A 24903-nucleotide genomic window follows, 5' to 3' on the forward strand; every position below is an offset into this window, starting at 1 on the left:
ATAACGTAGCTACTTCGAGGATCGTCACTTATTGGGGGTGGGGATCTGGAACATAACCCCGCAAAAAACGAGGAACTACTGTATCTGTTTGGGTAAGTTCACTGTGATTGGTTTAGTTTTCTACCTGTTGTGATTGGTCAGAAATGCATGCTGGGAGTCAGGAAGTGATTTAGCACATGTTTAGTTTCATCAGTAGTGTGCACTCTGCATCTCTCCTTAGTTCAGAGATTGTTTATTTCTTCTTGCTAAAGCATCGTCTGTAAGTACATTTATTCATTTACGTACGTTATAGATATGTTTTATGTTTTATTATGATAATGGATTTACGCTACTACTCAAGCACTATTTTTAATTCTGCAAGTAATTTGCAACTATTTTTGTTGTGTAACAGTTTAACAAGTTTCTCATTAAACTGCACAGAAGTTTATTTATTTATCCTGTATTTAAACAGGTAGTCTCATTGAGCCACGAGAACTCATTTTCAAGAGTGACCTGTTTGGGGAGCAGGTGGTGGTGGTGGTGGTGGGGGTTAAGGGCCTTGCTCAGGGAGCCAGAGTGGTGCGAATGAGGGTGGAGGCAGGTGTGGGTGTTTCACCTTTTCCATCCACGTTTTTAATATTGACGGTACTGGGAGTTGAACCTGTGACTTTCCGATCACAGGCCCATCTTCTAACCTCTGCGCCACCACTCCCCCAAGTTAACTAACTGCCAGGGTCAAGGAGTTTTTGGGAGTGTTTAATCTGTTTGGAACGCAGGCCAATACAATCATGCATTAATATTTGCTCATTTCCTCTTTAAAAAAAAAAAAAAATCTACTAAAAACAGCGCCCCCACCTGGCCATCTGGATCTCTCTGGAGCACCATTCACTCTGCAGGTAGTGGCGGCTGATCACACAGATGGTCTTCCTGCTGCCATAAATGGCATCAGTGATGTTCTCCATGATGGGTTTACCTGTGGACACAACTAATTGTTTATATTCCATAAACTTTAATAAAAATTAGGCAATAAAAAATTAACAATTGACTAAAAGATGAAACCAAATGATACAACTGCCTAAAAATTGTTCACTGAAACATTTACTTATACTCAAACAGAAATCTGCTGATGAAGTTTTGACGTTTGAGCTCTTTATATCATGGATTAATGAGTTCACCTGGTTGGAAGTCTCTGTGGTGCAGACAGAGTCTCCAGCCTTGCTCTCCCTCCAGAACTGGAAGCATCTCTCTGTAAACCCAGTCCTCATTGTGGACGTTGTAGGACACAAAGGCATCAAACTGATGAGGATCGCCCTTCTTCCGCCTGCTGTCGTAGAGAAAGGCCAGGAAGAGGTGGAATGTGTAGGCTAGCTGCCACTTCAGGAAGTGGTAGACGAAGGAAGTGAGGAGAGTCAGAACAACCAGACAAGAGCTGGAGATGAAGTAAAAGAAGCTGCCATCGTTCCAACAGGACTGGACATGAAAGTCTAGTAACAAGGTTCCTCGTTTGTCCACAGGAAAGGAACATTTATACTGATGAGCATTAACCACCTGTATTTGCTTGTTTTCTTTGATCCACTGGATGAAACCTGAGTTTGAGCATTCACAGGTGAACGGGTTATTGTCCAGGTCCAAGTATGTTAGAGAGGGGAGAAACTGGAACACACTCTCATTAATCACATTGATCTCATTGTCAGTCACTTTCAGATATCTGAGAGCAGTAAGATTGGCCTGAAGTGGAAAATCCAAAGATATGAGATTAGTCTCTGAAAGATCCAGACTCTGCAGCTTTGGGATAGTTACAAATATTCTTGGGTCCATATCTTTTAAATTGGACTTTGTTAATGTCAGATTTGTGATATGTGGGTTGTAATCAAATGTCTCTCTGTGTGGGGCCTCATTGTAGATATTCACTGCTTTTAAAACTTCCAAATTTTCCATAGCGTTGAGCATTTGCTGCGGGATGTCAAAGCTTGCGCCTTGGCGATCACCTCTGCAGATCACTGTGAAGGTTTTCAAGGATTGGAAGTGGAAATAATTTTCATCATTTGTTGCATGAGGAATTTTGAAAACATTGTCAGCGTACAAGTATACCGTGAGACTTTCCAAGTGCTGCAAACCTCTGAAAGCAGCTTCATAGTCATGCTCATGAGACAGAAAAACATCTAGACCGTTTGATCCGTGATCGTTTTGCTTTGCTTGCATAATAAAATATGTTCCCACGGTCAAATATTTCAGAGACTCTAACGCTTGGAACTCCTCTGCTTCATGATAAAATATCACGTTGTAGCTCAAGTCCAAGATTTCAAGGTTTTGCAGGGCAATTTCAAAGCAGTCGTCATAATCTGTAATATGATTGTTACCTAGATCTAGCAGCCTTAGATCAGTAAGATGCTCAGCAACACACTTATCAATGTGAATGATTCGATTACTGTTCAGAGAAAGCTCTCTCAGATGTATCGCGCCCCTGAAGTCCTCACAGTTCAACTCAGAGATACGATTGTTATTCATATTTAAGATTTCAAGAGAGCTGAGGCTCCTGATGTCAACTGGCACCTCAACGAGTCGGTTTTCACTCACATTCAGGGACCGCAGCTGCTTCATTGACTGTATGGAGCCTTTCGGCATTTCAGTAACCCAGCTGTTGGACAGGTCTATCTCTGTGAGCTGAGAACAAGGTGCAAGTTTAAAAGTCAAATTGTAAAGGATGTTGCCGGACAAATCCAGCTTCCGCAAAGTTGGTATTTTGCAGATCGTAGAGAAGATTCCATTCTTCAACCAGTTGTCCAATGGATATAACGTGAGATGCGTCAGTGAGTCGAGACTCTGCAGGACTCTTTGGGCCCCTTCAAAGGAAAGAACAGACCCGGCAATACACAACTGCGTTATGCTCCTCAGTAGGGTTTTGTCGGGTATGTCCCATTCAAGGTTAGAGCAAAATCCACACGTATCGAAGGTTATCATTTCTAAGTAAGGAAAGACTGGAGTTGTGATGCTGAAAACTTTCAGGGTATCACTAGGAAGTTGCAACTCTTTAAGATTTGAGATATTCAGCAGCAGATCTTTGGTTTCAAAGGAAGAAAAGTTATTGGATTCGAGGTTAAGCGTTTGTATCTGTGGTAGCTGTAAGATCGGCTGAAGGTCACTGATCTGTTGGAGCAAATTGCAACCTAAATCCAGGGTTTGCAAGCTGATCAGGAACTGGAAGGCTGAGTTATGAAGGAACTGAATGCTGTTGGAATTGAGGTTGAGCACCGTGAGGTTAGACAGGCCCTTAAACACGCCGCTTGTCAGTTTGGTCAGTTGGTTAAAGCTCATGCTTAGCGTTTTCAGTGATACCAAACTGAAGAAAGATTCGTCCTCTACAGAAACAATTTGATTTGATCCTAAGTTCAGAATTCTCAGATTTAAAAAGCCACAAAAATCCTCTTTGTTAATTTCCTCAAGTAGATTATGGCTGAGCTGTATTGAAACGGCATTTTGGGGGATCTCCTCCGGGACAGCTGTAAGTTTTCTTTCTTGGCAGTTTAAAGAAACATCAGAAGATGGATTTTCCTGATAATCTATGTTGCAATCCTTTAGTGAAAAGGTCAGTGAGGGGACAAAATGAATCAGGAGAAAGAGAAGTTTCAAAACGAAGCGAGACGACGAACTTCCAACGGCAGCCATGTTTGTTCGGTTATTGTGAGGTCAGTGGTGTTCAAGGATCGCCTGTAGAAACATCAACACACAACAAATATTTTAATAAAAATACAGTGAAGTTTGAGTGATCTCATTTCGATAAAGGTATGATATACTAAAACAGCTATGAGAGTCACTGTTGGAGCAAACGGTTCAATCTAAAATGCTGCTGCCAGAGTTTTTAACTGGAGTTAGTGGGAGAGATCATATCTCTCCAGTTTTAGCTTCTCTCCGCTGGCTCCCTGTCAAATCCAGAATTCAAAATATTACTTCTAACCTACAAAACTATCAACAACCTAGCTCCATCTTATATTACAGATCTTATCGTTCCATATTTTCCTACCAGAGCACGTCGCTCTCAGACTGCAGGCTTACTCGCGGTTCCTAGAGTTTCCAAAAGCAGAATGGGAGGAAGATCTTTCAGTTCTCAGGCTCCTCTCTTGTGGAACCAACTTCCAGTTTCTGTCCATGAGGCTGACGCATTGTCCAGTTTTAAGACAAGGATTAAGATTTTCCTTTTTGAAAAATCCTATAATTAGGATCAGTTTGTTAAGCTATCTTAAGCTTAGACTACTGGAGGACAAATTGGCCTCATTTCCTTAAATGATTTGCTAAAATTTAATATTTTTCATGTGATACTATTTCTATCTTAACATGTGATTTGTATTTTTGTATTTACTATTTGATTGTACTTTTTTTAGTGACAAACTAATGAAAGACAAACAGGATTAAGACCGTCTTAAAAGCATATTTTGTCAACATGCATGCATTACAATTCATTTTATTTTGTATTTATTTGCATTTTTATTGCATGCAACTGGGACCCTGTGTATATAGTTTTGTTCCACCTCATGTACCACATGTGATGTGAATGACAATAAAGAACATTGGATCTTTGATTCTTGACCTGCCATTGTGTATCTGTTCTTACCAAACCCAGCCGGTTGAAGCAGACAGCCGCTCGTCCTGAGTCTGGTTCTGCTAAAAGTTTCTTCCTCACGAGTTTTTCTTTTCACTGTCGCCTTCATGTTTGCTCAAGATGAGAGTCTGTGATGGAGTTAAACTCAAAGCAGTCTGCTCCTCAGATAAATAACGTTAAGTGATTATTTTTATATATGAATGTTTCTGTTAACTTATTTTTATGAATGAATTTCTGCTCAGTGCCTTGAGATGACTTCTGTTGTGACTTGGCGCTGTATAAATAAACCGCGTTAATTTGACTTATATGGATTTTTTTTTGCATGGCCTTCCTCACTTGTTCTAAATATAGTTTGTCGACATGCATGGAAAATAAGCAATAAATGGGGAATGTAAAAAAATTCTAAAAAAAATAAACAATAAATGAATAAATAAAAGGACTTAACATTCACAACTCTAGCTAGGAGGCTAAAACCGCTCAACAGGAAATGTACAGCTCCACCTACATATGTATCAGAGAGCTCCTTTATTTTCTTAAACTAAAACAATTAATTGGGCTAACTTTGGAGAGGTTGGATCATTTGAAGCGACCTGGACCTGTCGAACGTGCAGAGAATCAAATCATTCAGAAATGAGCACCACAGTGATGTGGCTTGACCTGCGTATACATACTTATACAGTAACGCGTGTTGTATTTCATGACATTATTAGTTTTATCTTAACTATTTCATTTATTTATTTATCTCCTGTTTGTTTTTCATTCATTTGTCACCAGTTGGTGCTAGTGTGTGTGTGTGTTGTTAATGTAAAACTGATTTTAGGATTTATAAAGTGATCAGCTGAGCTCATTTTAATGTGTTTTGTTGTAATGAACCTAATATAAAACAGGGTTTATGATCACCACTAGATGAAAACGCATCATACAGAAATTAAAATACTTCAATTCAACAGTGAGAATTTATCCCCCATTTACAAAAAACTACTTTGGTCTTTAAATCAAATTGTTCTTGATATTTAGATAAACCATATTAGTAATAAGCTCATTTCTTCTCCGTATTAAATTAATACATTGTTTAATTAGTTTAGCTAAAATTGGTCAACAGAATCAGACCCATAAAGTTCTGGTCTTAATTAAAATGTTAAAACCAACGTCTTATTCAGTCACAAACTGATGAATCTGTCTGGTACTCACAGCTGATGAGCAGGTCTTCTGCTGGACTGTTTCAAGAGGAACAGAACCAGAGAGCCGAACCTTCACTGGACCATCAGACACAAGAAACTTCACTTCCCTAATCACCAAGAAAAAGCAGACGCGTCATTCATTTACTTCCCCTGTGGCCCTGCACTCCAAGTGTCTTTTGGAAAACGTCAAACTGTAAATATTTCAGCTGATTTCATTGACAAGCTTCTCCACAGTTCAATCAAACCATCAAATAAAATGTGAAGGAATTTAAAGATTATTTAACAAATGTTAGCGTTCGTGTAATAAAAGAAGGAGACATTGGGGCATAATTAAAGATAAACAGCAACAAAAACTGTTTTATACATATTGGACCGAGCATCTTGATTACTGACCAAATATTAATTTTTATTTTTTTCAAGTGAAACAATCTGTTGATGAATATTGGGTTGATGCATTATTTTAAGATATTTAAAAGACCTTATGCGAATCCTCGAAAATCAACAACCCTTATTTATGCATGCGGTTTTTGCACATCATCAATGCACAAACAAGAAACATTAAAACAAACATGTTTCAATCATTTCTTGTATTTTTAAGTTTTGTGTCTTTCTTTTTTCCTCCCACGTCTTCATCTCAGCTGAAACTAGGAAAAAATAAAACAAAACAACAATCCGAAACCAACATAATGTGGGGTTTCTGTTTCTTCTCCTTCACTCACAACGTGTCTCCCTCTCGTGGTTTGCTTTAGCTCCTGCACGGCCTTGGTGCTCAGTTCCCGTCACACACCTGTCTTCACTTCCAACCACCACAGGTGTTGTCATCTTGTCTCGTCTGTGTTTGTATAAAGAGTCTTTCCATTCCTCCTGTGTCTAATCTTTGTCCTCTGATGGCTGCATGTTCTGCTCCCTTGACTTCTCCTAAAAATATGGTTTTGGCTGCTGATATGGGAATTAGCAATGCAGAGACTCTTTAAAGAAAGAAATGAGGAAACAAATTGTCTTAAAATTTATTTTCTCTTTGCAAAGGAACTCGGTCAGAAAAGTGAGCATCGAGTGAGCTGGGGACAGTGACCTCATGTGGCATTTTGCAATTCTGCTCCAATTAGGCGTTAAGCTTTTAGTGGCACACACCGAAGAACTCCAGTGACTAGTGTTAAAGAAACTACGTTACTGTGATAAAAAAAAACATGTTTTTAAAATTCATCAACTTTCTATGTTTGGTTTGAAAATGTATTTATGCTTACATGTTTTTGAATAAAGATTGATAATTGTGCATTGGAGAGATTTAATAAAATGTTGCAATGTGCTGGTGTAACTGTGGCAGCGTCAGAGTCTATTATTCTTAAAATATCAATGAAATGACGTCTCCAGCCTCTGCTGCAGCTTCTAGGTAGATGACTTTAAGATCTGCATTCTTCCGAGCATATATATATATATGTATATATGTATATATATATATGTATATATATATATATGTATATATATATATATATATATGTATATGTATATATATATATATATATATGCTCGGAAGAATGCAGATCTTAAAGTCATCTACCTAGAAGCTGCAGCAGAGGCGTTCCAGTGGACAGAAGAGGAAGCACTGCTCCCAGCTTAAGAGGAGAGGATGCCAGGCGGGGGTTATGGTGAGGCTACAAGCTAACACTAAAGCCGGAAAACTCCCGATGCCGTCTCTCTTTCTGTCGAGCATCCACTCGTTGGACAACAAAATGGATTTACTTCGTCTGAGAGCGAGCGCCTCAGAAGAGATGAAGAAGTGTGCGGTGCTTTGCCTCACAGATACGTGGATTACAAGCGAAACACCGGATCCAGTCTTCCAGCTGGATGACAGACTTTTTTTTCGAGCATACCGCTGCAGCGAGCTAACGGGGAAATCACGGGGAGGCGGAGTGTGCATTTACGTGAATAAAAGTTTGAGCACAAACTGTACTGTTGTAAATAGCTCATGCTCGAAGGCTTTGGAGCAAATAACAGTGAAGCGCCGGCCACATTATCTACCCCGCAAGTTCACAGTGACTTTCATCACGGTTATTTACATTCCTCTGGACGCTAATGCTAATGAATCACTAGGAGCTACATGATATAATCAGCTCGCTGGAGAACAAACACCCTGAGGCGCTTTACTTGGTAGTCGGAGACTTTAATCACATGAATTTAAAGGACCGTCTCCCAAGCTTTTATCAACATGTGGCGATTCCAACACGTGGAGACCACACGCTGGACCTGTTTACACGAACGTAAAAGATGCATACAAAGCCGAACCCCGCCCCCACCTAGGACAGTCAGACCACATCTCAATCTTTCTGGCTCCTGCTTACATGCCCCTGCTGAGACGCTCCAGACCGGTACAAAAGAATGTTACATGTTAGATCCTGGACAGTGGCCCCATACTGAGAGATTGTTTTGATCGAACAGACTAGCAGGTTTGCAGAGAAGCTGCTGAAAATCGAGGATCGCTTGATCTGGACCAATACACATCCTCAATTCTGGGTTACATTAGTACATGTACTGATACCGTCTCCACTATCAGATATGTTAAAAGCTACCCAAACAGAAAACCTTGGGTGAATGCAGAGGTGCGTAACCTGCTGGCAGCCAGGAACACTGCCTTCACGTCTGGAAACTCAGAGGAGCTGAGTAGGACAAGGAAAGAGCTGGTTGCTGGTATTAAGAAGGCCAAGGCCACATATGCACAGAGGATCGAGGGTCAATTCACCTCGCAAGACTCTCAGAGCATGTGGAGGGGCATTAAGTGCATAACAGATTATAAAGGAAGGAGCGAACAATGCCCCAAAGACCCATCTCTGCCTGATGCCCTCAACAAGTTCTATGCACGCTTTGAAGACACGAATATACCACCCGCTGGAGCGGTTCGCAGCCGAGTGCGACACGGCTGGGACGAGCATCAGTTCCTCCAAATTCGAGGCCATGGTCTTGAGCCGGAAAAGGGTAGAGTGCCCTCTCCCGGTCAGGAAGGAGGTCCTGCCCCAAGTGGAGGAGTTCAAGTATCTTGGGGTCTTCTTCACAAATGAGGGAAAAATGGAACGTGAGATCAATAGGCGGATAGGTGCAGTGTCTGCAGTGAAGTGGGCACTGCACAGGTCTGTCGTGTTGAAGAGAGAGCTGAGTCAAAAGGCAAAGCTCTCAATTTACCGATCGATCTACGTTCCTACCCTCATCTATGGTCATGAGCTTTGGGTTGTTGCCGAAAGAACGAGATCTTGGATACAAGCGGCCGAAATGAGTTTTCTCCGCAGGGTGTCTGGGCTCTCCCTTAGAGATAGGGTGAGAAGCTCGATCATCCAGGAGGGACTCAGTAGAGCTGCTGCTTCTCCACGTTGAGAGGAGCCAGTTCAGGTGGCTCGGGCATCTGTTTAGGATTCCTTCTGGATGCCTCCCTGGTGAGGTGTTACGGACATATCCCATCGGGAGGAGACCCAGAGGAAAACGCAGGACACGCTGGAGGGACTATGTTTCTCGGCTGGCCTGGGAATGCCTCAGGATTCCCCCGAAGGAGCTAGACCAAGTGTCTGGGGAGAGGGAAGTCTGGGCCTCCCTACTTAGGCTGCTACCCCCACGACCCAACCCAGGATAAGCAGAAGAAAATGGATGGATGAATGGGGAAAAAAAAGTAATAGTTAAAATTAAACAAGATTGTAAGTTTTTATTTAAAAAAGGTCATATTATACAATAATATTAGTCTGGGAGCTCTGCAAATTCATTCAACATTTATTTATACAGGTTAATCCCATTGAGCCTCGGGGACTCATTTACAAGTGAGACCTGGTTTTAACAAAGAGCGATGACAACAGTGGACAACAAAGGCAAAAACAGACAATCATAAAAGCTGCATACAAATTGAGAATGACAAGCAAAAAGAAAATGGTATTTAAAAGAAAATGTAACAAAAAGTGACATACAGAAGCATTTAACATAGAAAAGACGTACAATAAGACAAAACTATATATTATACAACTTTTGGTAATACACTACTGTATATGTTATTACAGATACAGAACAAAGTTTCACTCATATAATTATTTTTGGTTTTTAGTGATTTATTTAACTTAAGTGGATTGATTTAACATCAAGCTTAAATGATTTTAAAAACAAGAATTGGGTTCACAAGTTTGAATTTGTGGATTTTCTCTAATCTATACAGAGTCAAAACTATACATACAGGGTTGAATATACAGTATACATAAAACCCCAAAGTGACCCTGGTGTCATCACGGTTTGTAGAATTGAACCCAGGAGAGCAGGCTGACACCAAGAGCTCTAAAAATATAGCCTAATTTATTTAGAACAAAAAAAAAAACAAGCTGACGAGGCGGCAAACTGTTTACAAGAACCTGAGGAACAGATTCTGGGATCACTGAGGCGGTACAAAGGAACCAGACATGTTCTTAACAGCACACAATGCTCCACTGAGGAACTGAATGATATGGACTGAAGTTTAACAAGAACTGGAAAACAGCTGAGCTTAACGAGACAGGGAGCAGGTGTGAGCGGGCGTGGCAGGAGCTGAACTGAGGAAAAGTACTGGGACAAACTGAACTGAGAGAACTGGAAAACTCTGAGGAGCAGAACTTAAAATAATCAAAAAAGGGATAAACCTAACCATGAACACAAGGCTACTACTAAGACTGTTAAAAAATACATCAGAAAACCTTCCATCCAAAGTTCCAGTTCTGCTCCGTTCCTCAGCGTCCTGTTGGTCCGGTCAGCAGGTCTGTGTCCTCAGTCAGAGCGTCTCCTGTCTGCAGAGCTCTCTGGACATTCTGCCAGAAGACTCCTGGGTGTTGTGCAGCCTGAGGCCAGCTCAGGTAGGTGCGTTTCTTTACCAGCTTCCTCATGCGGTAGTATGGAGACAGATAATGAGGAGGGATCTCCTCCAGAAACAGCAGGATCAACACATCCTTCTGTTCATCAAACAGGCGAAAGCTGCAAGAAGGCAGAAGAAAGAATAACCTAGTATATTCCAAAGTTTTTGTTTGAAACATATCTGTATGTGTCCTCAAATAATAATTTAAAATCCCTAAAACATTCCCCATTTGCTGCTAATTTTCCATACTTGTCTACAAACACAACTTCTGTTTGCAGTCAGAGCATAGTGACAACTTCAACAAACATCACGTTAAAAATATCAAATGGACAAATCCAATATAGTTGTATCCGTATAACTTTATTTTTTGTTTTAAATACTGTATAACAGACAACAGATTCCTCACCTGGCCATCTGGATCTCTCTGGAGCACCATTCACTCTGCAGGTAATGGCGGCTGATCACGCAGATGGTCTTTCTGCTGCCATAAATGGCATCAGTGATGTTCTCCATGATGGGTTTACCTGTGGACACAACATTTTTGTTTTATTGCACTCTATTAATGTTCTACATTTTTTCAATTGCACACTTGAGCACGCACATACAGGTCCTTCTCAAAAAAATTAGCATATTGTGATAAAGGTCATTATTTTCCATAATGTAACGATAAAAATGAAACTTTCATATATTTCAGATTCATTGCACACCAACTGAAAATTTCAGGTCTTTAATTGTTTTAATACTGATGATTATGGCATACAGTTCATGAAAACCCAAAATGCCTGTCCCAAAAATTAGCATATCATGAAAAGGTTCTCTAAACAAGCTATTAACCTAACCATCTGAATCAACGACGTAATTCTAAACACCTGCAAAAGATTCCTGAGGCTTTTAAAAACTCCCAGTCTTGTTCATTACTCAAAACCGCAATCATGAGTAAGACTGCCGACCTGACTGCTGTCCAAAAGGCCATCATTGACACCCTCAAGCAAGAGGGTAAGACACAGAAAGAAATTGCTGAACGAATAGGCTGTTCCCAGAGTGCTGTATCAAGGCACCTCAGTGGGAAGTCTGTGGGAAGGGAAAAGTGTGGCAGAAAACGCTGCACAACGAGAAGAGGTGACCGGACCCTGAGGAGGAGTGTGGAGAAGGGCCGATTCCAGACCTTGGGGGACCTGCGGAAGCAGTGGACTGAGTCTGGAGTAGAAACATCCAGAGCCACCGTGCACAGGCTTGTGCAGGAAATGGGCTACAGGTGCCGCATTCCCCAGGTCAAGCCACTCTTGAACCAGAAACAGCGGCAGAAGCGCCTGACCTGGGCTACAGAGAAGCAGCACTGGACTGTTCCTCAGTGGTCCAAAGTACTTTTTCCGGATGAAAGCAAATTTTGCATGTCATTCGGAAATCAACGTGCCAGAGTCTGGAGGAAGACTGGGGAGAAGGAAATGCCAAAATGCCAGAAGTCCAGTGTGAAGCACCCACAGTCAGTGATGGTCTGGGGTGCCATGTCAGCTTCTGGTGTTCGTCCACTGTGTTTTATCAAGGGCAGGGTCAATGCAGCTAGCTATCAGGAGATTTTGGAGCACTTCATGCTTCCATCTGCTGAAAAGCTTTATGGAGATGAAGATTTCATTTTTCAGCACGACCTGGCACCTGCTCACAGTGCCAAAACCACTGGTAAATGGTTTACTGACCATGGTATTACTGCGCTCAATTGGCCTGCCAACTCTCCTGACCTGAACCCCATAGAGAACCTGTGGGATATTGTGAAGAGAAAGTTGAGAGACGCAAGACCCAACACTCTGGATGAGCTTAAGGCCGCTATCGAAGCATCCTGGGCCTCCATAACACCTCAGCAGTGCCACAGGCTGATTGCCTCCATGCCACGCCGCATTGAAGCAGTCATTCATGCAAAAGGATTCCTGACCAAGTATTGAGTGCATAACTGAACATGATTATTTGAAGGTTGGCATTTTTTGTATTAAAAGCACTTGTCTTTCATTGGTGGGATGAAATATGCTAATTTTTTGGGACAGGCATTTTGGGTTTTCATGAGCGGTATGCCATAATCATCAGTATTAAAACAATTAAAGACCTGAAATATTTCAGTTGGTGTGCAATGAATCTGAAATATATGAAAGTTTCATTTTTATTATGACATTATGGAAAATAATGCCCTTTATCACAATATGCAAATTTTTTGAGAATGACCTGCAGAGTAGAGAGCTGCCTTGGGAGCAGTTGTGGGGTTAAGGGCCCAGAGTGGAACAAATGAGGGTGGTTGCAAGTGTGGGTGTTTCACCATTCCCACCCACATTTTGATGTAATGGTTTGGGGATTCAAACCGAAGACCTCATCACAGGCTCGTCGTCTCTAACCTCTGCACCACCACTCCTTAAATATGGTGTTTTAAAGGGATTTAAATTTTATTGTATCACATGAGACAGCACACAATCTGCTCTGGGTAAACAGGCAACTAAAAATATTCCCCGAATTATTTGGCTTTTTAAACAAAACAACACACTGAATGTTTTAGTTTGGCTCAGAACTGAAAATAAGTAAATGGACTATACTTATATAGTGCCTTTCTATCTTATCAAGACGTTCAAAGCGCTTTACACTAAAATCTGCACTCTCATTTACCCATTCATACAGCACTCTACTAGAGCTATACAAAACTAATTGAACAAATCATTCTAAAGAGACTAATCAGTGCTTTATCACAGTCATACACTGATGGGACACACATCGGAGGCAATGAGGGGTTCAGTGTCTTGCCCAGACATGTGACTGCTGGTGGATTCAAACCCCCAACACTTGCATTGGAGGACGACTGTTCTAACCACTCAGTCACAGTCGTCCTGTGAAAAAATGGGAAAAAACCCCTAAAAAACCAAAAGCCAAGCTTGACCATTGACCCTGAAAACTATTTCCTTCTCCTTGTTTACACTCTTATATTGGATATTTGATTTGTATCCTTCTTTTACAACCTTTTCAAACAAATTATAAGACTTTAGACGTAAGACTACTGTCTCATTAAAAAAAAAAATAAGGAAGTGCAATGTTCGTTGATGTTTATGCCACAAATCACATGACTATGTAAAATCCAACCATCCATCCATTTTCTTTACCTACTTTTCCTTTCTGGGTCACAGGAAGCTGGTGCCTAACTCCAGCAGTTGATGTGCGAGAGGCAGGGTGCACCCTAGTCTGGTCACGAGTCCATTATGGAGCCACAAACAAGACAAACAACAACTCACACTCTCTCCCACATCTATAGACAATTTGAAGATACCAATTAACCAAACTTTTTTTTTTTTTTGTTCTATGGAGTAAACAGGAGAAGTCTAATGGGAGAAAACCTTCTTGTGCACAAAGAGAGCATGCAAACTCCAACCAGAGACTCCCCAGGCTGGGTGGTAAACCTGGAATCTTCTTGCTGAGCCATACTGTGCTAATTGCTGTGCCACCCAACCAGTAAAATGCGTTTTGTTCAAGTGAACATCTAAACCTGCTTTTACTGGGAGTGGTGAGAGTGGATGTGAAACCAGAAAAAAAAAAAAAATCTAAATCTGCAGCTTTCTAGTCTCAGTTCACTGACATTCTGACAGGAAGCAGATAATAACGGTTGCTCAAAACAACTCTAACAAGTAAAATAAAATAATTAAAATACACATCTAAGCATGTAGCGAGCAGAATGCACTCAGCTTTGATACGTCTACACAATGAGTTATATTAATCTTATTAAAAGCAGACAGTGTTTTATTTGAGGGTACTACCAGTAGATCCAAAGTTAACTAGTGCACTGAATAATATAAGAACCTTTAGTGTCTGCAAATTACAGAAGTTTGGATTTTCCTGCAACCGATTTTTAACCAGTACAGGCAAAAGAGAGCACATTACACCAGTTTTGGCCTCACTGCACTGGCTACCGGTTCACCTTCGAATCCAGTTAAAAATACTCCTGTATGTCTACAAATCGCTGAACAGTTTCACGCCCCCCCACATCTTTCTGATCTGATACAACCGTATGTCCCACCACGTTCCCTGAGGTCAGCGGACCAATTGCTCCTCACAGTTCCAGGAACTCGTCTTAAGCGCAGAGGTGACGGGCCCTTCTCTGTAGCAGGACCAAGACTTTGGAACGAGTTACCTGTGCTTGTCAGACTGGCCCCCTCCCTCTCGGTTTTCAAATCCCGTTTAAAAACTCTCTACTATTCAGTAGCTTTCAACACCAGAGGATCTGTGTTTTGAACCTGTATGCTCCACACTGGTTTGTCATCATATTTATTATCTGCATCGATTTTATGTCTATATTTTTGATTTACTTCATTTTGTGTATTGCTTCGTGTGTTGTCTGTTGTTCTGTCTGTACAGCACTTTGGTTAGCCTTGTAGCTGTTTTAAGTGCTCTATAAATAAAATGGTATGGTATGGTGATTTGTAACATCCAAATGGACTTGTTTTTTCTTATTGTTCCTCGTCTTCTTTCAGTTGTTCCCTCTTCAGGGGTCACCACAGTCAGGCATCTTTCTCCAACTAACTGTTCTCATTCCAGCTACCTCCATGTCCTCTAAAATTTAATCTGTTTATCTTCTTGATGTATTTTTTCCTGGCATCTGCATTTCAAGTATCCTTCTACCAATATACCCACTGTCCCTACTCTGGCCATGTCCAAACCATCTCAGTCTGGTCTCTCTAACTTTATCTTCCAGTTGTTCAACCTGTGTTGTACCTCTGATGATCTCATTCCAAATCTTCACCATCCTTGTCACTCCTAAGGAGAACCTCAACATCTTAATTTCTGCTACTTCCAGTTGTTTCTCCTGTCTTTTTGTCAGTGCCACTGTCTCCAGACCATACAATATAGCTGGTTTCACCACTGTCTTGTACATTTTTCCTTTGACCTTTGCTGACACCTTTTGTCACAAATCACCCCTGAAACTTTTCCACTCCATCCTGCCTGGACTCTCTTTTTTTTACCTCTTTACCACACTCTCCCATTTTTCTGATCAGTGGGTGGGCGATATGGCTTAAATATAATATTGTGATGTTTCAGTGCATTTTGAAGATAATGATAAATTTACAACAACAGCAACAATGACGGCGATGACAACGACGACAACGACAACAACAACAACGCTTCTGTTAATTAAATTGAAAAAGTCTGCACAAAATATAGAACAAAATCCACCACACAAATTAAAGTGCAGGTGCAGTTCCAAAAAATAAAAAAAAACCTAAATAAAATTATAGCTTGAGATCTGCATAAATATAATCTACAAGAAAATATTTGTTGCCTTTAAATGAGCTATAACTTCCAAAACGTGTGACACATGTTTGAACTGCACACAGTTCCCAGTCGCTGTTAGTGCACAGTCAGACTCAGGTAAGGCTCTGTGGTCAGACTTGACCATAAATTGGTGGTTGATGCAGTCATTGTTTCCCCTGCCATTACAAGCGGGGTGCCCCGCCACGTCTACAGAACCGAGCACACAGTCTACTGAACCGAGCTGCGTGCACCCCTGCCCCACACGTCTGCACTGACGTAACTCCAAGTTAGTAGCGCGCTAGCTAAAAAGCTAAAAGCAACGTCTTCCCTCACGCTGACCGGCTCAAAAACTGTCGGGACAAACTAGGCTCAGCTCACTGTCTGTGTTCCTCCCACTCTAAAACAGTGCACAGCTCAGATGTCTCTGTTCATGCCTTCGTCGCAGCGTAATCCACTACATGGTGGGATGATGTATTCACGTCATGAAATTAACATATTATGATATAATTTATTTTCCCAGGCAAGTTTTTTTTTTTACCAGTATTATTGTGAATGATATGATATGGCCCAGCCCTACAGTGGACTCTAAGTACTTGAAGTTGTGCACCATTGTGACCTCTGCCCCTTGCAGCATTGTTGTTCTACCTCCCTCTCACACACATGGGCTCTGTTTCACCACAGATCAGTCATCTGCAAACATCATAGTCCATGAAGATTCCTGCCTGACCTCATCTGTTAGTCAGTTCATCAACAGAGCAAACAAGAAGGGGCTCAGAACTGTTCCTTGATGCAGTTCCACCTTCACCTTGAAGCTATCGATCAGTCCAACAGTACATCTCCTTTACCAGTCTAGTATACTTTTCTGTCACTTTGGATTTCCCCATGAAATTTACAAATGGAACTGTTATTGGACTAAATTTAAAGCCCCAAATCATTTTAGTGTCAAAAACTTGTTCCCAAAAGAACAAGGTGTTAAATTTAAGAACAGCTAATAAAATCTTATTATTCAGCACTCAGTGATAAAAGTACAGAAAGAGATACAGAAAGAGTCACCTGGTTGGAAGTCTCTGTGGTGCAGACAGAGTCTCCAGCCCTGCTCTCCCTCCAGAACTGGAAGCATCTCTCTGTAAACCCAGTCCTCATCATGGACGTTGTAGGACACAAAGGCATCAAACTGATGAGGATCTCCCTTCTTCCTCATCTTGCTGTCGTAGAGAAAGGCCATGAAGAGGTGGAATGTGTATGCTAGCTGCCACCTCAGGAAGTGGTAGATGAAAGAGGTGAGGAGAGCCAGAACAACCAGACATGAGCTGGAGACGAAGTAAAAGAAGTTGCCGTCGTTCCAACAGGACTGGACATCAAAGTCTAGTAACAAGGTTCCTTGTTTGTCCACAGGAAAGGAACATTTATACTGATGAGCATTTACCACCTGTGTTTGCTTGTTGTCCTTTATCCACTGGATGAAACCTGCATTTGAGCATTCACAGGTGAACTGGTTGAAGCTCAGGTCCAGGTATGTTAGAGAGGGCAGGAAGCTGAAGACTACCTCATTAATCACATTGATCTCATTATTAGTCAGTTTCAGATATCTGAGAGCAGTAAGATTGGCATGCACCAGGAAATTCAAAGACTTGAGCTCAGACCTTGAGAGATCAAGAATCTGCAGGTTTGGGATTGATAAAAATAGTTCAGGATTTTGTTTTGACAAGTCCGTTTTAGCTAATGTCAGACTCTTAAGACGTGGGTTGAACTGAAATGTTTTCACATCTAGAGGGTAAGCATACACATTTATAGCTGTAAAATACTCCAAATGTTCCATAGTTCGGAGCATATCTATTGGAACATCAAATGGAATGCCAGAATGATCTACATTGCAAACCACTGTGAGTATTTTCAAAGATTTTAAGAGGAAAATAAACTTACCATAGTTTGAATGAAAATTTTTGAAAGTGCTTTCAACATTAAGTATTATTGTAAGATTTTCCAAGCTCTGCAAACCATTGTAGTTTGATTTATTGTTGGCATTATTCCACCCATGATTTTTTTTATCTTTTCCCCTTCCGAAAAAGTACATTCCAGCTTTCATTTGTTTCAAGGATTCTAAAGTTTGAAAGTCACAGAATTTCAGGAATGAGTTACCAGTGTAGGCCAAATCTAAAACCTCGAGTTTCTGGAGGGCAACACTGAAGATGTTTCCATATTTCTTTAGCAGATTTTTACTCAGATCTAAGAGTTTTAGATCAGTAAGATGTTCAAGAACACACTTATCCAGTTTAGCAATGCGGTTATCGCTCAGGGAAAGCTCTGTGAGATGTGTTGCATTTAAAAAAGCCTCACAGGTCAACTCAAAAATTCGATTCGAATTCAGATTCAAGATCTTGAGGGAGGGGAGGCGTCTTACATCATATGGAACGTTGACGAGCAGGTTGAAACTCATATTCAGGGACCAGAGATGTGTCATTGATGATATGCAACCTTTTTGCAGTTCAGTTATTCCGGTTGAAGATAGATCAAGCTCTGTGAGCTGAGAGCAACGTGAAAGTTGACGAGTCAGATTGTCAAGATTGTTGTCAAACAAATCCAGTCTCCTTAATGATGGAATTTTGCAGACTGTCAAAAACAGTCTTTCTGTCATCAACTCATCCGACAGTCCAAATCTCAGATGTCTCAGCGAGCTGAAACTCTGCAAGACTTTTTGCATCTCTTCAAGTGACAGCAATTGCTGCCTAAAGTAAAGCTGTGTTATGTTCCTCAGAAAGGTTTTATCAGGAATGTCCCATTTTATGTGAGCTTGAAGTCCATATCCTGAAAGATCCAATTTTGTGAGGTAAGGAAAGATTGGTGTTGTGATGCTGAAATTTTTCACTTCAAAATTATAAATACTCAACTCTTTTAGACTTGAGGACAGATTTAGTGGCAAGTCTTTAGTTTCAAAAGAAGAAAACTGATTAGAAGTGAGAGCAAGCCTCTGTATTTGTGGTAGCTGTAGGATGGGCTGAATCTTGGTGATTTGCTGGAGCATATTTTCACTTAAATCCAAAGATTGTAAGTTGCTCAGAAACTGGAAGGCTGAGTTATTAATGAAGTAAATCTTGTTGTAAGAGAGGTCAAGCACAGTGAGGTTGGACAGACCCTGAAACATGTTGCTTGTCAGGTTAGTCAGTTTGTTGTTGCTAATGACAAGTGTTTCCAGCAAACTCAGATCAGTGAAAGACCCATCATCCACAAAAACTATTTTATTATCTTCTAGATTCACAATTCTCAGTTTTGACATGCCACAAAAATCCTTTTTGTTAATTTTCTGAAGGAGATTCCTGTTGAGTTTTAATGAAACAGCTTCTTTAGGGGGGTCGTCCGGGATATTCTCAAGGTTTCTGTTTGAACAGTCCAAAACAACATGAGCCGACAGATTCTCCTGATAAGTTTTAGTGCAGTTTTTTAGTGAGTAAGCCCTGAAGGAGTTCATATGAAGCAGTAGACAAAGAAGTCTCAGAATGAAGTGTGAAGACAAAATTCCTGTGTTAGCCATGCTTGTTCTGCAGAGAACATACAAAAACACACATAAATTTAAATTTCTGAAAGATTTACATCACATTTCTACTTACATTGATAAACCCTATGAAAAGAAACAGGTACACAATGACAGACAAAAAGGAGCACAAAATAACTCAGAACTAAGTGGAGTGAAAAAACACAATACACTCCTAATAGAAAAAAAAAAAAAACAGATTTACAATTGGTGTCTTTGGAGGTGACAAACAAACAAAAGAACAAACAACATTCAGCACAACAAAAAATACACTACAAACCAATAACAGTAATAAAATAACTGAATGATAATAGACACAAAAATGTACAAAATATTAAAAATGTACATTATCTTGGTACATTTGAGCAACAAAGACAATACAATTAAAATGTCATACTGTTATTAAAATTTCTTGTTATGTATTTTCTCTGACTCATTTGAGTTTATTAAAAATGTATTCACAGTATAATCTAAAACAGGGGCACCCTCACTTTTTTAGCATGCAAGCTACTTTTAAAATAACCAAGTCAACGTGATCTACGTACTATAAGACCCCGTTTACATGTGAACAAACTGGAAACATTAGTGCTTTTCAATGTTTATTGGTGTTAATAAACAAAAAATGAGTGTGTTTACACGAAAACACTGTTGTTTCCATGTCAGACGGGTTGCCAGATAAGAAATTATGAACTATAAAGTACTGTCACTTTAAAATGATAATATTTTGACCTAAAAAGTAATATGTGCAAGATTTTCTAAGATGAAGTGTGCGTTGTGTTTGTTGAACATGTGCACAGAAAAAAAGGGGGTAAATAAGACATTTAAAATTTATCTGGCAACCCTGACGCAGGGTTCATTTGCATTCATCGCATATGCACTCTGCGTGATCAGTTACATCATACACAGTCAATGACCACAGTCATTGTAAACATGCTCACAACTGTCATTTTAAAAATTCCCATTCATTGTGATGCAAATAGATGAGAAGAAAACATAAAATATCTAAATGAATAACTACTAAGAAAAGCATGAACACAACAATTAAACTTTGTCAAAACTGACAAATCTATTGCAAAAAAAAAAAAAACAAAGCAAAAAAGCACAAAAGGACTATAATTCCATCATTTCTCAACATAAAATTATTTTAATTTAAAACTGGCTGATAGGTGACATGCCTTTCTTCAAGTAGAGCCGTCTTTATTCAACAACAAATTTTATTTTGTTTTCTCTTCAAAAAAAAAAAAAGTGTTACTAGAAGTTAACAAGTTCATTTTGAAGTTAGGAAATGAAAGCGTTTACAGATGAACTTTTATGGTATTTAGATACTCACCGCTGATGATCACATCTTCATGGTGTGTTTATTCGTGTTCAACAGCAAACTGAGACGTTACTTCTCCTTTTGGTTTCCCCTGAGAAAAATAAAAATAGGTGTGAGTGTTTGGAGCTGCAGCTTCATCACTTCATCTGATTCTAGATGCTTCTGTCATGGGTTCTGTGGTGTTTTAAAAAAAATAATTCTTCCAACATTCATCTTATTTCTATTCATTGTTTTGGGTAAAAAAAAAAAATCCCTTCCTTGTCTTTTTCTGTTGTTATTTTTAAATAAATTTATTTAGTTTCCAGTTCAGTTTTCCTTCAGTGAGCTCTGACTGCAGCTCACTGCTCACCTGTTTTACATCTTCTAATAAGCCCAGCTTCAATAATCACCCCTCTCAGGCTGAACGGTACGAACTCCTTGCTTTTACCATCCAGTAGTTAGACGATTTTAGCCTGTCGAATTGTTTGTCCAGTTGACACAACACTGCTTGTCTTGGGGTTATGATGCTTATAAGCAACAGGACACTCATTTTACAGGTCAACAACTTCCCAGTTTAATGGCAAGATCAAAAAAGTTATTAATCGTTTAAACAAACGATGGATTGGAAAGATTATATTTTGTGGTTCAATATAAAATTTAACTAACCTGAAATTTATATTCAACAACTTATTTTATAAAGACATAAATATTTGCAAAAAAAAACAAAAAAAACAAGTTAATGAGAGAAATGCAACTTTCCTTATACCTCAAACTGAAAATGACCTTTTCCTTGGGAATGACCGATGTCCCACCCAGGCCTCTCGTCATTTTCTCTTCTCGCTTCCTTCATTTTTACTTTGTTTTTTCAATCTCCTCCTCCATCAGAGGGGAACTAAAATCAGAGGAGAAGTGAAGCTGGTTTCACTTCTGCTGCAAGTAAAACTCTGCAGAAAATACGTGAACAGTTTTTTGTAAAGCAGATATGAGTCTGAAGATAAATTGATTAGCATTTTTATTCAAAATGATTTATACAACAATAATAAAGAATATTTATTTTTAAAAAACTTGTCTGTTAGGCAGATTATGTTCACCTTCTGAATAAAGACATTTATTAGATAATCTGCACAAGGATGCAAAACTATCAAAACCCACAAACCAATGAAAATGTAAAAGATGTGAGAGAGGGAGAACGAAAGATGATGCTTTATTCTCACCATACTACACATATTTGTTTTTGTCACATTTAATGGCACCAGGTCAGTTTGCTGACTATTTATTCACCATTTTATAAAAACAACTCAGGTCAATGAAGTGGAATTAGTTAATTATAGGAAACTGTTTACAATAACAAATGACTTTTTGCCCAAATGAGGAAACCAATTGACTTAAAAAAAATGTTATAACAAAAATAATTTACCAAAATATAAATGATGAACAATAATAAAAACAAACAAAACAAATAAAGAATAAGCATTTGGAAAATAACTAGCTTGAAGAAGTATTTATTAAATAAATACTTAGATAAAATGTTTAACAATCCAAGATAAGCAAGAAGGAATATTTTTTATTCATTCAACCTTTTATTTAAAAAGATCAGTCACATTGAGCTTCGAAGACTCATTTACAAGTGAGACCTGTTTGAACAGACAATAAAAAGTGGTGAAAACAGAGTTTGGAGACAAAAGAAAAATTCTTAACACGATTTTAGCCTCTGGTTGAAGACCAACAGTATGGTAAGGAAAAAAAAATCTTGCACATTAGCACATAATGACGCCAATATTACGTGGGGGCGCAAGGGCAGTGAGCATGTCCAGAGACAACACACAGAGGCACTGCAGAGTTCAGATAAAATCACTCAGTTCAAATAGTTCCCTCTGGAGAGATCTGTGCACACTCTGGGGGTCCCGAGGATGACCAGAGATGAATCCAAAGTCCTGAAATGATGACAGAATGTTTATTCAGCTGGGCTCCTCTGAAAATTCCACGGAATTTCGTTGGTAAGAGGGGAGGGAGGGGCAGAGCTTCAGTTTTACAAAACTTCCAAGCGGGTTGAGATAAGATGGCCAGTCAAGACCAGTCAGGGAGCCAAATTCAGATAAACACTATTGTTTTGCGGACAGGCAGAACTTTAATGACATCTACCTTGAGTATGTGTCGATCCACTTAGTTACGAAATGTCCAAATTACATGGCCACACCAATGGACCATGCCTGAGAATAATCCCCGAGATCTGATTCATCCTGCCAAAAGCAATTGAGTCTGGGTGCTCGAGGCACGAACCAAGCCATCATAAGGCAAGCAGCCTGATTGGGTCCAAATTTGCTGCCAACGACTTCCTTGATTTTAGATAAACCAGGAACCAACCGAATCCAAAAAATCCAATTATATATGTGTCCTTAAAATCCACAAATGGCATCAGAGTTAGACATATCATCAAGTCTTCCAAGTTGAACTATCCAGCTGCGTGCGTGCCAACAGGGCAAATCGGCTCATCTAACGCCTGTCTTCTCTTCAAAGAAATGTTATCAGTTGTGTTGAGGGACCAAGTGACCAAATCCAAATCCATAAATTATGATTTGTAAGATTTGTAGCAGAGGCTCTAAAGCAGTTTCACAGAGCAAAAGCAAAGCAGAGAGGGAGAGGAGGAGAAGACGTCCACCTTTGACAAGAGCAAGTCTTGAAGAATTAATAATGAATAATTCTCTTATCTAAAACTAGAAGACATCGGACAAACATTTTGTTTTATATGCACAAGAATCTAGATAAAGTTGATCTATTTGGTCAATAGATCACTTTAGGATTTGGATGAAGGAATTTAATCCAGCTAGATTACCTGGCTATTTTTTTTTATAACTGAAGGTGGGAAGATTTTATTAACCTGCATCAGCTTACATTGTATGTGTATATATATATATATATATATATATATATATATATATATATATATATACATATTATTATTTTGCATTGATGTCATCACCAGGTTCACATCCCCTTACTGGATCGAGCCTGTGAAATGTGCAGCCGACTGTTGCTCCATCTTTCCAGGGCTTCTAGGTTGATATGTGAAGGCTGATCGGGACTATTTTTGTCGTAGTTATCAATGATAAGTACGACAAAAATAGCAAAAAGCAAAACGTGTCCAAAGACACTGCCACACTTTGACAGAAGTGACTCAAATGACACGTTCTCACATGGTGACAAACGACAACACATGCGACACAGGCAGAGTTGCACTTATAAAGAACCAAAATAAAATTACTAGCATAAAAACAAAAAACAAACTGAAAAAAAAAATCAACAAAACAATGACCCCCCCCCCCCCCCACACACACACACACACACAACATGAAGCCATAATGTGGGGATATAAAATCATTAAATTTTTGAGTTACACAAAAATGATCATAGATATTTTAAAACAAAACATCAATTATTAAACTCTTGTAATAACATGTTGTACACACAGATAGAAACATTACATTCTAGAAAATAAATTTTCATATTACAGACTCCAGCGATTAATCCTACAAATACAATATGTCGCAACAATTAATTTCAACAGCTGTTTTTTACCCAGTTAACAAAATGCTCCTTCTCAAAACTATACCCATTTTGATCTTTATGATCTGTCTTTTATTCTATTAAATCAAAAACAACTGTTTCTCTTGATGAATTCTCAAGTTTAGCTTTATTTCACCAGTTATCAGATCCTCATTTTAGGTTTCAAGGAAATTAGAGCAGACAGTCACAGGGTCACTATAACAAATCAGGAACATGTCACATGTCGTGATTACAAATCCGGTACTTGTCCGTCTGTCTCTCCGTCCAATGACCTTTACTTCAACAAGCATAACAGATTAAACGGATTATTCTTTTCTCTTAAACCCAATCTCACAGACAAACATAAACATCTGTTTGACACAAAGACCTCCTGTCTCTGTTTTCTCACTCCCTCAGCTGAGAGGGTGCAGCTTTAAGTCGTCTCGGGCCAGTTTGTTGGGTCAGGTTTATGAAAAAGTTTCAGACTGACAAATCCAATCAGTGACGACTATTTACACATGTTCCCTGCTGAAACTAATCCCTGACTGACAACAATGACAGCACGTTCATGCATCTCGGAGTATGTTTTTTCTTCTTCCTCTACTTAATGTCTAGACCAGGAGTTCTCAAAATTTTTGGGTTCAGGGACCCCCTCACATT

The 24903-nt window shown here is 39.5% G+C and overlaps 1 protein-coding gene across 1 annotated transcript in view; it reads right to left on the bottom strand.

The window, feature by feature from the left end:
* The window catches only part of LOC119425504, a 20166-nt gene extending 763 nt beyond the window's left edge, over positions 1-19403 (bottom strand). The window contains exons 1-5 of the mRNA XM_037693032.1: positions 16928-19403; positions 11010-11127; positions 10487-10722; positions 1155-3647; positions 835-952 (exon numbers count right to left, since the gene is read on the bottom strand). Of these exons, the coding sequence (XP_037548960.1) occupies positions 835-952; positions 1155-3647; positions 10487-10722; positions 11010-11127; positions 16928-19403 (5441 nt within the window). The remainder of the gene's footprint in view (positions 1-834; positions 953-1154; positions 3648-10486; positions 10723-11009; positions 11128-16927) is intronic.
* Between the last annotated feature and the right edge of the window lie 5500 nt (positions 19404-24903).

This window comes from Nematolebias whitei, chromosome 19 (genome assembly GCF_014905685.2).
Source record: "Nematolebias whitei isolate Nwh7 chromosome 19, NemWhi1, whole genome shotgun sequence".
NCBI lineage: Eukaryota > Metazoa > Chordata > Actinopteri > Cyprinodontiformes > Rivulidae > Nematolebias > Nematolebias whitei.